The sequence below is a fragment of the Lathyrus oleraceus genome, chromosome 2, assembly GCF_024323335.1.
Source record: "Lathyrus oleraceus cultivar Zhongwan6 chromosome 2, CAAS_Psat_ZW6_1.0, whole genome shotgun sequence".
NCBI lineage: Eukaryota > Viridiplantae > Streptophyta > Magnoliopsida > Fabales > Fabaceae > Lathyrus > Lathyrus oleraceus.
The window spans coordinates 388,270,081-388,282,640 of NC_066580.1; the positions used below are offsets into that span (position 1 = coordinate 388,270,081).

General features: G+C 36.0%; 1 protein-coding gene across 1 annotated transcript; it reads right to left on the reverse strand.

Annotated features, from left to right (window-relative positions):
- Nucleotides 1–9,278: 9,278 nt before the first annotated feature.
- LOC127119679 (ninja-family protein AFP1) lies at nucleotides 9,279–12,352 on the reverse strand. Its single transcript, XM_051049976.1, has 2 exons — nucleotides 11,107–12,352; nucleotides 9,279–10,047 (listed from the first exon to the last, which is right to left on the reverse strand). The coding sequence occupies exons 1-2, from the start codon at nucleotides 11,927–11,929 to the stop codon at nucleotides 9,617–9,619; spliced, it is 1,254 nt and encodes a 417-aa protein (XP_050905933.1). The 5' UTR covers nucleotides 11,930–12,352; the 3' UTR covers nucleotides 9,279–9,616.
- Between the last annotated feature and the right edge of the window lie 208 nt (nucleotides 12,353–12,560).

The window sequence follows — 12,560 nt, forward strand, 5'->3', positions numbered from 1 at the left end:
TATGCGAGGAGGATGACAACCTTCTTCAATCAAATTAAATTTCATCATATACCTCGTGAGGAGAATTAGATAGCATATGCTCTAGCAACTTTATCCTCCATGATTATTGTGAACCTGTGGAATGATGTGTCCATAATAAATGTTATGCGCCTTGACAAACCTGCTCATGTGTTCGCTGCATAAGAGATCATTAATGACAAACCATGGTATCATGATATTAAATGCTTTATTCAAAGATGAGAGTACCCATCTGGGGCATCAAACAAAGATAAGAAGACTCTTAGAAGGTTGGTTGGTACCTTCTTTCTGAATGAATACGTGTTGTACAAGAGAAACTTTGACATGGTCTTGCTCATATGCGTGGATAGACATGAAATAGACATGTTGATGACAGAAATTCATGAAGGATCCTTTGGTACCCATGCCAATGGACATGCAATGGCTAAAATAATGTTAATGGAAGGTTACTATTGGCTGACAAGGGAATCTGACTGTTGCAAATATGTGAAGAAATGTCATAAATGTCAGGTTTATGCTGATAAGATTCATGTGCCTCCAACTCTTCTCAATGTTATCTCCTCTCCTTGGCCTTTATCTATGTGGAGAATTGACATGATTGGTATGATAGAACCTAAAGCTTCAAACTAACATTGTTTCATTCTAGTAGCCATTAATTACTTTACCAAGTGGGTCGAAGTTGCATCATACGCCAATGTGACCAAGCAAGTGGTGGTCCGATTTGTCAAGAATCAACTAATTTGTCGTTATGGTGTTCCAAGTAAGATTATTACTGATAATGGATCAAACTTGAACAACAAGATGGTGAAAGAAATGTGTGCATAATTCAAGATTGAACACCATAACTCATCTCCTTATAGACCCAAGATGAATGGGGTCGTTGAAGCTGTGAATAAGAACATAAAGAAGATCATCCAGAAAATGGTTGTGACTTACAAGGACTGGCATGAGATGCTCCCTTTTTCTCTACATAGGTATCGTACATTCGTCCTCACTTTAACTGGGGAAATCTCTTTCTCTCTTGTATATGGCATGGAAGTAGTGCTCCCCATGGAGGTTGAGATCCCATCAATGAGAGTCTTGATGGAAGAAAAATTGTCTGAGGGTGAATGGTATTAGAGTAGATTTGATCAGTTGAATTTAATTGAAGAAAAGAGGATGACGACTTTATGCCATGGTCAATTGTATCAACAGAGGATGAAGAAAGCTTTTGATAAGAAGGTTCAACCTCATGTGTTCAGAGAAGGAGACCTCGTACTCAAGAAGATATTGTCTTTCATTACTGTATCTAGGGGTAAGTGGACTCCTAATTATGAAAGACCATATGTTGTTAAGAGAGTCTTCTTTGGCGGCGCTTTAATCCTTTAGAACATGGATGGTGAGGAGCTCATTCGTCCTGTGAATACTGATGTTGTCAAGAAATACTTCGCCTAAAAATACAAAAGAACAACCATCTAAGTTGAAAACCAAAAGCACAGCTTAGGAAAAAAGAGCGCGTCAGTGGGCCAAAAACCCAAAAGGGCGGTCCAGGCAAAAGTTAGAAACATAAACAGAAAATGATTATCCTGGTAGATTGACACCCGCAAGGGGAAATCTAGGCAAAAGTTATGGATTATGACAAGTAACTGCATCAGGCCATACTCGATCAACTTAAAGAAACCTCGCCCATTAAAGTTTTCTCAATCAAATTACTCTCTCCAGAAGCTCAAACACAATGGATTTCAAAGTTGATAGGGAGAATATTGGTCATTGCATTTTAATGTAGCCTTTTCTTATATTTACCATTTTGTACCTTTGTAAATGATCTATGGAGTCCCGCCATTTGCGGCCTACCATTCCTTCAATTAAATTCGAGACTTTAGCCATTTGTTTGCAACTCTTATTTTACTTCTTTCTTGCAAAATTACTTTTTTACTTTTCATGAGAAATTCTGGAAATAAAAAGTTTAAAATATTGTGCTCTTGTTTTTAATAAGTGTGTGTGTGTTTCTTTTAATTTATGAACACAATAAGGAATGTCAACAGTAATCCCATAAAAGGTTGGATCTTGACGTATGAAGCTCAGTGCTTTCTTAAAATAATGTCTTTATTATCCCCAATGGAATTGCCGCAGTGGATCATTCTTGCTTCTTTAGGAGACCTTCCCTCCATTTTGCACCATTATGTTAGTGTCCCCATAGAAGATTGGGCTTAAAGGAAAACTTTACTCCATTGACGACTTCTTGTTTTATCTTTAGTGAGGTTTCCATCTTGCTGAGATTAGTCGAGTGTCATTTGTACTAAGATGTTTATTTCATCTCCAGTTCGTCTATTATTGCCTATTTTGTCACCATAAACATAACACGCATTCGCACATGCATATACCTCATGCCTAATTAAATTCATAATTCATATTCATATTGCATACCTTGTGTTTATTTACTTAACTTGGTTGCGTCCATCCCCCAAGTGATATATATTTCCTCTCTTCAGTAGAGTCGTCAACCTTAAAGCAGAAAGTGTATACCCTTCCTAGTTCCCCACTGAGTTCATTCCTCGTGGAAGATTTTTCTCTAGATCTCCTTTCCATACTTGAATGGGATAAATCCCTAGTTTGAGATCATTTCCTCACTGAGAAAAGTCTTGTTTGACTATCCCTTTTCAGCTTATTCCTGGATTGAACCTGATCTTTGACAGGTCAGATATTGAATCTCTAGGCGGTAAAAACCTAGATTGATGGTACATTTGTTTTGTACCTACAAATACTTCGATCCCCTGTAAAAAAAAACTTGTTTGTGGTTTCCCATAAAAAACGAATATTGTTCCCCAACAGTGTCCTTGTAACACTCCCTTTGAAATCCCTACAAGAAGTGGCAGTCTCTTTATTTGAGAAGCTTGTTTTGTTCCCGGATTTTGTTTCGAATGACAAATAGCAGTCTCTTTTCCAAGAAAGTTTGTCTCTTCCCAGTGAAGTTTTGAACACATATCAACTTCCTTATTCTTACATCAAATGGTTATCTCTCTGGAAGATTCTTGTCAGAGAAGTTTGTTGGAGTTTATTTACCCTTTTCAAGTAGAAACTTGATCAAAGAAGAAATGGAAACCTATTCGTGGCATACAACCCGAATCGTGTGGAAATTTATTCGAAAACAAGTGGCAGTCTCTTTATTTGAGAAGCTTGTTTCGTTTTGGATGACAAATGGAAGTATTTTCTGAAAATTTTGTCTATCCCCAGTGAGGTCCTTTCACCAGATGGTTATCTCTCCGAAAAATTCCTGTCAGAGAAGTGTGTTGGAGTTCTTTCCCCCTTTTCAAGAGGCAGTCTTGATTAAATAAGAAATTAAGACATGTTCGTGGCGTACAAACCGAATTGTTTGGGGAAGTTTATTTACCCTTTTCAAGAGGAAGTCTTGATTAAAGAAGAAACTTATACTCGTTCGCGGCATACAACCTAAATCGTTTGGGGAAGTTTATTTATCCTTTTCAAGAGAAAGTCTTGATTAAAGAAGAAACTGAGACTCGTTCGCGACATACAACCCGAATAGTTAGTTGAAGTTTATTTATCCTTTTCAAGTGAACTACTTATTAAAGAAGAAATGGAAACCCATTTTGTGGCATACAACCCGAATCATGGTTGAAATTTATTATCCCACGACAAATGATAGTCTCTTCTCCGAGAAGTTTGTTCGTTCCCCAATTGAAGTTTATCAATATATCAATTACTCTTCCGTCAAATGTCTATCTCCCCAAAAATATCTCGTTAGAGAAGTTTTTCGTAAAGTATCACTTTTGCTTTATCTTCCCCAGAGTGAAGTTAACTACGACTAATGGTAATTTCCCCAGTAAGTTCGTTATTAACAATCATCCTCTCACCAAATGGCCATCTCTCCAAAAAAATCCCGCTAGAGAAGTTTCACGAGATTCCTTTCAGATGATGTTATTTTCTCTTTATTTGAGAAATTTATTTTGAAGATCCCCGGTGGAGTCATTGGTTCCCATCTCCCATTTAGTGATCACTCTTTTCTCAAATGAAAGTCTATTATAGAAGAAACTAGATCCTTTTTCCAATATTGGAAGTTGGTTATCAAAACTTATGTTCTCATTCCCCGGTGGAGTGTTAATTTTACCTCCAGTAATTTAAACACTTTCACCAGTTTGTCAGCCTTTGGTGCTATTCGCCGGTGTTAGTCCATCTCCTCTCTGCTTGGTTTCTCCAGCAGTAATGTGTCTCTTGTGGAATCATTACCCATTGGATTTCAGAGTCTTTCATTCACATCATATCATAAGCATCATTGCGGTACCTTAGGGTCAAAAGTCATGCAATCAAATATTTAAGTCTCTCCCATCTCGTCGGGATGAAGATTTCAACCTTCATATCTCCGGATGGAAGAAACTTAAATAGGGGCAACTATAATACCCTAATTTTTACCCCTAATATACCTTATCATTTGCATAGCATAAAGTTCATCAAATACTTTTGGATATATCCTTATGCTTTTCTAACCGCACAAAAATACAATATATATATATATATATATATATATATATATATATATATATATATGTCTTGTTTTGCTTTGTTGGCAAGTTAGGGTTTGGGCATCAAGAAGTTCAAGGGATGGGTCAATCAAGGTTTCGTGTGATCATAAATATCTCAAGGTGATCAATAGTCTCCCTCCATCGATAATCAATTTTTTTACTCACCTCCATACAAGTTCATCAAGCCAGAATTCATCTGGCACTCCAAATTAGGGTTTTTGTCAAATTTAGCTTAATGTTGGCTCTTTGACCAAAGCATGATCCTATGGCCTGGGGAATGATCCAAGGTCTTCAAATGTGTCCTCACAACCCACTCATATGATTCAAATGGTCCAAGAAGTTAGGTTCATGGGCAGATGAAAGTTTTGAACACAACTAATGAAAAGTCAACATATGCTTAAAGTCAAAGTTTGGCTTTTAGATTTTTGGTCAATTATGGACCTCTCAAGTCAAGGATCATGAAAATATGATCAATGAATTCATTTTATCAGTTTTAATCAAGAAAATCAAGGTTACTTGCAAAAGGGGCAAAGATGGAGAATTTGGAAATTTTGCTAAGTCCCTAAAAATCATGTCCAAGTATCCAACTTTCCAAGGTCATAATGTGTGATCCAAGCCATCATTTTTTTGCTCCAATGATAAAATTGAAGATCTTATTTAATAATTCAACTTTGTCCTAGGATATGAAACCCCAAAAATGCATGGATGAGAAGATATGATGCCATGAAGTGGAGGATTCGTTTACTCTTCAAGTAATAAAACACTTAGTGAAATTTTCAGCATGCTGACCTAGTCAAGTGACCAAATTTATGCCATTTTTTCACCAAGATACCATCTGATTCAAGCAAAGTTATCAACATTAAAGTGTTAGATCATGATTCTACCTTTCTAAAATGTCCAAGAGCAAGAATTTCCCATGCTTGAGCTAAGAGAATCGAATTTGGGAAGACATCCTCATGGAATAGTTCATAGGTCGAACTCCAAGCCAAATCAAATTGAAAATCCAAACAAATCCACAAGTAAATGTACTTATTGCTTCCAAATCCCACCCTAATCAGAAGATTTCACCCACTTTTGAGCTATTATCCAAGTAACTAAGCCAATACACAATGAACTATTCTATTTTTTTTGCATAAAGTAGCTTTAATCCAACAAGAAGTACCATTGAGCTCCCAAATGGATTTGATCTGATCCATACCAACTCCAAACCTCAAGTAAACTCCTATGCTTAAGAAAGGACAACACAAAACACTTCATGAACTCCTTGCTTTTGCCATGCTTCCCACTTAGTAAATTATGCAAGAACCAACCAAGCGAGCAATGAAGTACAAGCCACAATTATTTTATGATATATGAGGCTTATTTAACCCTCAAGGATCCCTATAAATAGAGGACAAATCCCCATCTATCCACACACCAAGTTTTCCAAGTGAAACTCCATTCTTGAGAGCTTTTCAATCTTAACCTCCATTCTCTCATTTTGCTCGTGCGTTCTTCCAACCAAGGGTTCCAATCATCTTCTGAAAGTTCATAAGCATTAGGAGAAGCATAAAATAGTAGCTAGAAGTGGTATTGGAGAGGCATTGGACCTTGCTCCGATAGGTATATTCTTTCACTTCGAAACTCATTATACATGCATCATTTCCATGTGATTTCTGAAGCAAACATGTAGCATTTATTGTGTTAAGGTTGATCATTAACTCACATGCCATTTATCTTATTGTTTATGTGAATTTAAGTTGCATGAAACCTAAAGTTTCAGTTCTGATTTTGGCCTTCGTGCATCTTCATCTTTGAGTATTAGGTAATACCTATCGTACCATTGCACTCCTTACATTTTTCTAAGCAATTTTGATCTTTATTTCATGAAAAATGATTGAGAAATGAGAGAGAGATGTTTGTTAGAAAACTGGAAAAAATGATGAAAGAAAAACGGAAAAAAGAAAGAGAGTGTGAGGTCGAAGAATATGTTGATATGGCGTTGACATTTCAAAATGTGATACGTTGTATAATATATACTTATGTTTTCATTTTAATGAGCGGATGTATCTCCACCCCAGTGGTAGAAACACGCACCTTAAGTCACTTATAACCAAAAGGTCTGGGGTTTAAATCCCCCTCGCCCCAGCCTTTGGTTTTGTTTTATTTTTTTTCAAGCAGTGCATGTAACCTCAAGAGCATGGGTTTGAACCTGGCCAATGTAATGTTTACTTCTCTCATTTTGTTTAAATGTCCATTTTTCTTCACAAACTTAAAAAATCCATAACTTCATGATCCCTTAGCCTTTTTGACTCATTCTTTTTGCCATGTGTTCGAGGATGTCTACTTTATGATGATTAAAAAAAATCCCTAAAATATTATTTATTTCGCCACTTTTGATTGGATGGGGAGCATGTGCTTTTAAATATCTTTAAGGCTCCTAATTGATTCATTTCTTGTTTGTTCTTGATGTTGAAAACTTTTATGATTATAGCATACTATTTTAAATGACAATTATTGTCCTTAACATGCTAAATTTGTCCCTAGAATGTTCTTGTCTCTTGTTTGACTTGTATGCATAGTGATCCACTTAGGATTTTACTTTTCTATACCATGTTCATATGATCCATGTTTTGAATATCTTTCTTTTATCACAACTTTGCATGATAACCATATATCTTGATTATGATACTTGTCTTATGTGGTTTGATACCCTTGTGTTGAATAATGTACACTTGTTTAAATCATGTAATTCTATCCCAATTTGTGATGTTATATCCACATCTTGTAATTGTTTATCATTTCATTCAAGTATTTCTTCAAAAACTTCCATGATGATTGAATATGTATCTCATACTTGTTCAAGTACTATCTCTTATGATGTTATGTGAACCTTTTTCATGTATTATTTATGTTTATCATACCTCAAAAACATGCAAGTAGTTTGTTCATGTCTTACCAATTTATGTGTCTTTATACACCAATCCAAGGGAGAGGATCTTATGTTGACTTCTTAGTCATATACTATTTGTTTGTTTGTTGACTTAATTTATCCATCCATGCATCTACCTTAAACCTTTTAAACTAAAACACTCACACAAACCTTGACTTACCTTTAGTCAATGGACTTTCAATAACACTTGAAAATACTTTAGTACGCATGAAGCATTTCAAACACAAACCTTGACTTACTTTTAGTCAATGGATCTTTCAATTACAAATGCTTTAGTACACATGAAGCATCTCAACTCAAACTTTAACTTACCTTTAGTCAAGTAACACTTTCCAAAAACATTTTTAACCCCTTTTATTTCCCCATTCAAAAATGAAAACAACTTTTAAAAAATATAGATAAATTCAAAAGATTCCTGTAGAGTACTATAGATGTTTAGGGTGTTAATATCCTCCCTTCACATAACCAATCCTAGCACCTTCGATCTCTACTTGCTTTTCTTCTAGTTTTTAATATTTGTTATGCATGTTTATTTTGGATTTATTTTGAATCTTTTCCCCTTCCCTTGGAAAATAAAAAGTTCGGTGGTGATATCAATGTTTTGCGAGTCAAGTTAATCTAATAGCTCGGTCTGTGATTATCACTGTGATAGGAAGTGCCTACCTTTGAGCGTATCACTGTTGAATTGAGCACTTTAGACTTTAAGTTGCAAATGAAATGGATTAAAGGAACGAGATACTACTATGGTACTCTCAAGTTCCGTCTCTTTAACCAAAACCAAGAATTGAGTGTAAAAGAGTTGGGGCATATCGTCCAATTGCCCATCTATGGGTCGGGAGATATCCCGAAAGATTTTGATGTTAAGAGCTTTTGGTATTATATTTTCGGGGACCGCTTTTATACCTATGCGGGGGCGAAAGCCTGCACCATCCAAAAGTCATGCTTCTGGTAGGCACAAAAGGCGTTTTCCTTCACCTTGTTCAGACAAAGTGATAGTACCGGTGTGGCTTCTCAAAGGGAGATTTTATTCTTATATTGCATGACCAATAATGGTATTCTTAATGTCGTTGCCTTTACGATAAATTATTTGGGTAAGGTTGCTCATGCGGCCTATGGAGACATTTTGGTGGGGGGTATAATTACCCAAATAGCCGAGCACCTTGGCTTTGAGTTTAACTCAGCTGAGGACCGTATGATTGAGTAAAGGAGTAAGATTAATATGGATGCCCTTGTGCATCAAGGCATGATCTCTATGAACGGAAACACCTATAATCCATAACAAGGTCATTCTTGATATGCCTGATCCTAAAAATGTCCTAAAAATGTAAGAATTGATATTCCTAATAATTGCCTCTACCAAGCAGACGTCCCTTCTTCGGATAACTCATCTAAAGAAGGGGGTGATCCCGATAATTCTAACCATCATGTAGGTACCAACACAAAACAATTTATGGTGATTGTATCCTTATAAATTACTACTAGTATTTGCTAATTTTTATCAATTATATCTGAGACAATTATTTAAAGTACCGAACCTATTGCTTATACTTGGATCTTGGAGAAGCTCCAATTCTTATACCATGATTATGACCGGAGATAATAGGATTTAAGTTTGTTTGCATGTATTTGTGGTTCATACGAAAGTATAACAATATAAAATGTCATTTGCTAATCCAATTCTATATCATGAAAGAATATCAACATTTAATATCAAACTTACAATTAAGCATTGATGTTTTTTGAGGTATAAATTATCTAAATAAATTGGGCTATGGTTGATAAATAAATTTAACAAATGGACAAATCTAACATTTCATAAGGGAATCAATTGACTCTATATAACATTGTTTCATTAATCCTCAAGACTTTATCCAAAAGAAAAACAGAAATACTAAAGAAGAAACTATCAAACTAATTTAACATATTCGTTCTCTTCAACAATGAATATATTACACATCCCTGTTGTGGATGTCAAGGCCATTTTTGAAGACGTGGAAGACTGACTATGATTCGAAATCTATAACGATTAAATTTGATTAAATAAGACTTCATAAAATATTTATCACGTTTAAACCATAGTCAAATGGAGTCTCTCTTATCTGATCAGAACCTTCAAAAATGTGAGACGGCTTTGAAGGGACTCCAATCATCACAAAAAGGGGGCAGGAGATGGGTTAACAACAATATGTCTAAGAGGGTGAGCAACATCTTCACCACCAGCATGCTTAACAAACTCAGCTGGAGACAGAAAGTTTCCATGGCACACACACATTATCCTCACTTCTTCCCCTTTGCCATATTTATATAAGATTCCCTCAATTCTTCTTCCATTAGGACCACACCCTTTCGTAAATACACAAGGCATGTCTTCCATTGAGTTTGTTCCAATTTCCTTCCCAATATTTTGAGTGGGATGAGGCTTTTTAGATGCACTCTCCATTACCTCGGATCTCGAACTTGTTCTTGTCAAATTATCTTTCGGCTTTGGCACTCCTGATGAACCGACGGAGTCCTGGTTGCTTCTTTCCTGTAAGGACTGATTACTAGCTGGGCTTCTTGCTTCGCCACAACTGCTTGATCCTGTCATGTATAACAAAACTAGTAGTGGTAAAAACACACAAGTTTTGGACAAGAAATGAAATTATCATGCGTCTATTGGATTATAATCGGTAGATAATGCCATATCTTCCTTATCCAGTGAAACTAGTAGCAGAACCCATTTACAGAAGTTTAAGAATATCTGATAATAAAATTTTAAGATAAAAGTTCCAAGAAATTAGCAGAGGTTCATATCCCCCTTCAATTATTCAATGTATGAAAATGAACATTACAAGGGCATTTGCTAATAATTATAATCTAGAAATTAAAATCGGCCTCCACAATAAAAATATCACATATCAAAAAGCTAATAATGAAGAGTTAAAGAATTTCAAAGTGACCAAGGATTTTAAATTGCAGTTGCGGCTGAAGATGTGACTATTGCGGTTGCAGTCATTGTAGCATTATGATGCCATTTATACTATGACTTACGATCACACCGCAATTATGACTTAATGCAGCTGCATACACTACCCCAAACGCAACATTGTGGCCCCATCACTCGCGGTCCACAATTTCAATCCATAATCACGGTTACATTCTAAAGGTGGGCATGTTCTCATAAGGTTATTTCGCGTAAATAGCTTACTAAAAAAAGGTCAAAACATCTTGTGGACATGTTATAACTTGTCTCCCCAAATTCTAAATACTAACACAAATGGTTATGTGGTATAGTATGTCAAAAGATAAATTTTATCAAGTTGTAAATAAAGTCTTGTAAAAACACATATTTCAAATTCAATCACCAATGTATTTATAGTAGGGAGAAAGTGTAGGAACAAATGGGAATGGAATCAATTCACCATAATCCATAAGAACTTTCAAACAAGTGTTTAGAAATTTACAACAAATAAAAAAGAAACAAATCAGAAATAGACAACAGAACCTGTCTTCATCAATGATCACACAATCAAAAGCAAACATAATCCACACAAAACCACAAATATAAAAAAAAACATCATACGTACAAGGAAACTAGTAATCAACAATCAATAAGAACCTTACTTAAAATAAAGCAAACAAGAGGATAAAGAAAATTACCTAGAAAAGGTTTGCTATCCATTTCAGACACTGATGAAGAACTTCCACCTTGTGATTCTACTGAACCTTGAGAAGATGGTTGTGAAAACATCAATCCTTGAAAACCAACCCCAATTTTCCCTCTCCCTAGCACATCACCAAGAACAACTTGCTTTGATGCAACAGCCCAATTCGGTAATCCAAAAGGTGGCATAGTACTACTAGCAGCGGTTGATCTGTTCAACACCATTGTTGCACTTGCACTAACATTAGCACCCTCTACTTCCTCTATACAACCACCTCCACCACCACCTGTAGGTGCCACAGTGGAAATGGAATCTTTCTCTGACTTTGAAACGAAAACTCTCTGCTTCTCTGACCTCCGTCTCTTAGCCTCCATCCTCCGCAGCGTCTGCAACTCCTTCCTCTTCCGCCACTCCTCTTCTGTCTCCGTCGGTAACGACGAAGCTCTCACGAGAGTCGGATATGCCGGAGTTGGCGAAGCCACTCCGGCGGCCGCCGCAATATCTTCCCGGAGCAAAGGCATTGTTCCAACAACGGAAGAAGATCGAATAAGTTTCTTATTCTTAGCATGCTTGTCAACACCAAATCTACCTCCTAAAGAAAGACCAAGATTCAGTTCAATCCCTTCATCTTCATCCTCTTCTTCCTCCTCTTCTTGTTCACCATGCTGGTTCTGACTAAGATATTGACGATACTGTTGACGATGATGTTGTTCTGATGTTGTTGTTGTTGTTGTTGGGTTATGATTATTGTTATCACTTCCACCACTTGAAACAAAGAGTCTCTCTAACAGATCTCTCGGGTATTTCTCCATCTTCATCAATCAATCTTACATGTAGATTCTTAATTCATATCCTCCATCAAATGAATAAAAACCGCAATAGCTACCTACTACTACTTGTTCTACAACGAACACGATGCAACAAACTTTGTTTGTTGGGGTGATAAATGATGATGTTGATGAATATTCAAATCAGCAAAACCCATGAAATAAAACATGGTAAAACCCAAGAATAGCATAGACCCAGATCACAAAAACGTTCCTTTTCAAGAGGAGACAAAAAAAACCCATTGAAATCCAGTAGAAAATTATTTGAATTCAATTAAAAAAAACTTTTTTAACCGTTAAAACAGGAAACAATCCCGCAAAAATAGATTTTCCGATAAACCGAAAATTGTTTCAAGAGAGACGAATGCAATTGGGAAGAAAAAAAAAGATTGGAAGAATGAAAAAAAAAAGTTTTTTCGTTGAAATTGAAAGAGAATTAGAAGAAAAAAGAATAATATTATTGTGATACCTAAAATACCCTTGAGATGTGACAACGAGGTCGTGGAATGAAGAGACAAGTGGCGATCATGGGAGGGTACTGTACCTCGACACGTGGTGAGTGTGACGCGATTTCTCACTGCAAAATGTTTTTTTGTGCTTTTGCAGTAGAGGTCACAGTCAT

What these genes read in the sequence shown, in the direction of transcription:
- LOC127119679 (XM_051049976.1), bottom strand. Translation starts at nt 11,929, where the DNA reads ATGAAGATGGAGAAATACCCGAGAGATCTGTTAGAGAGACTCTTTGTT. An exon ending in GGATAGCAAACCTTTTCTAG is followed by an intron (nt 10,048 to 11,106) that starts GTAATTTTCTTT and finishes TATACATGACAG; the next exon opens with GATCAAGCAGTTGTGGCGAA.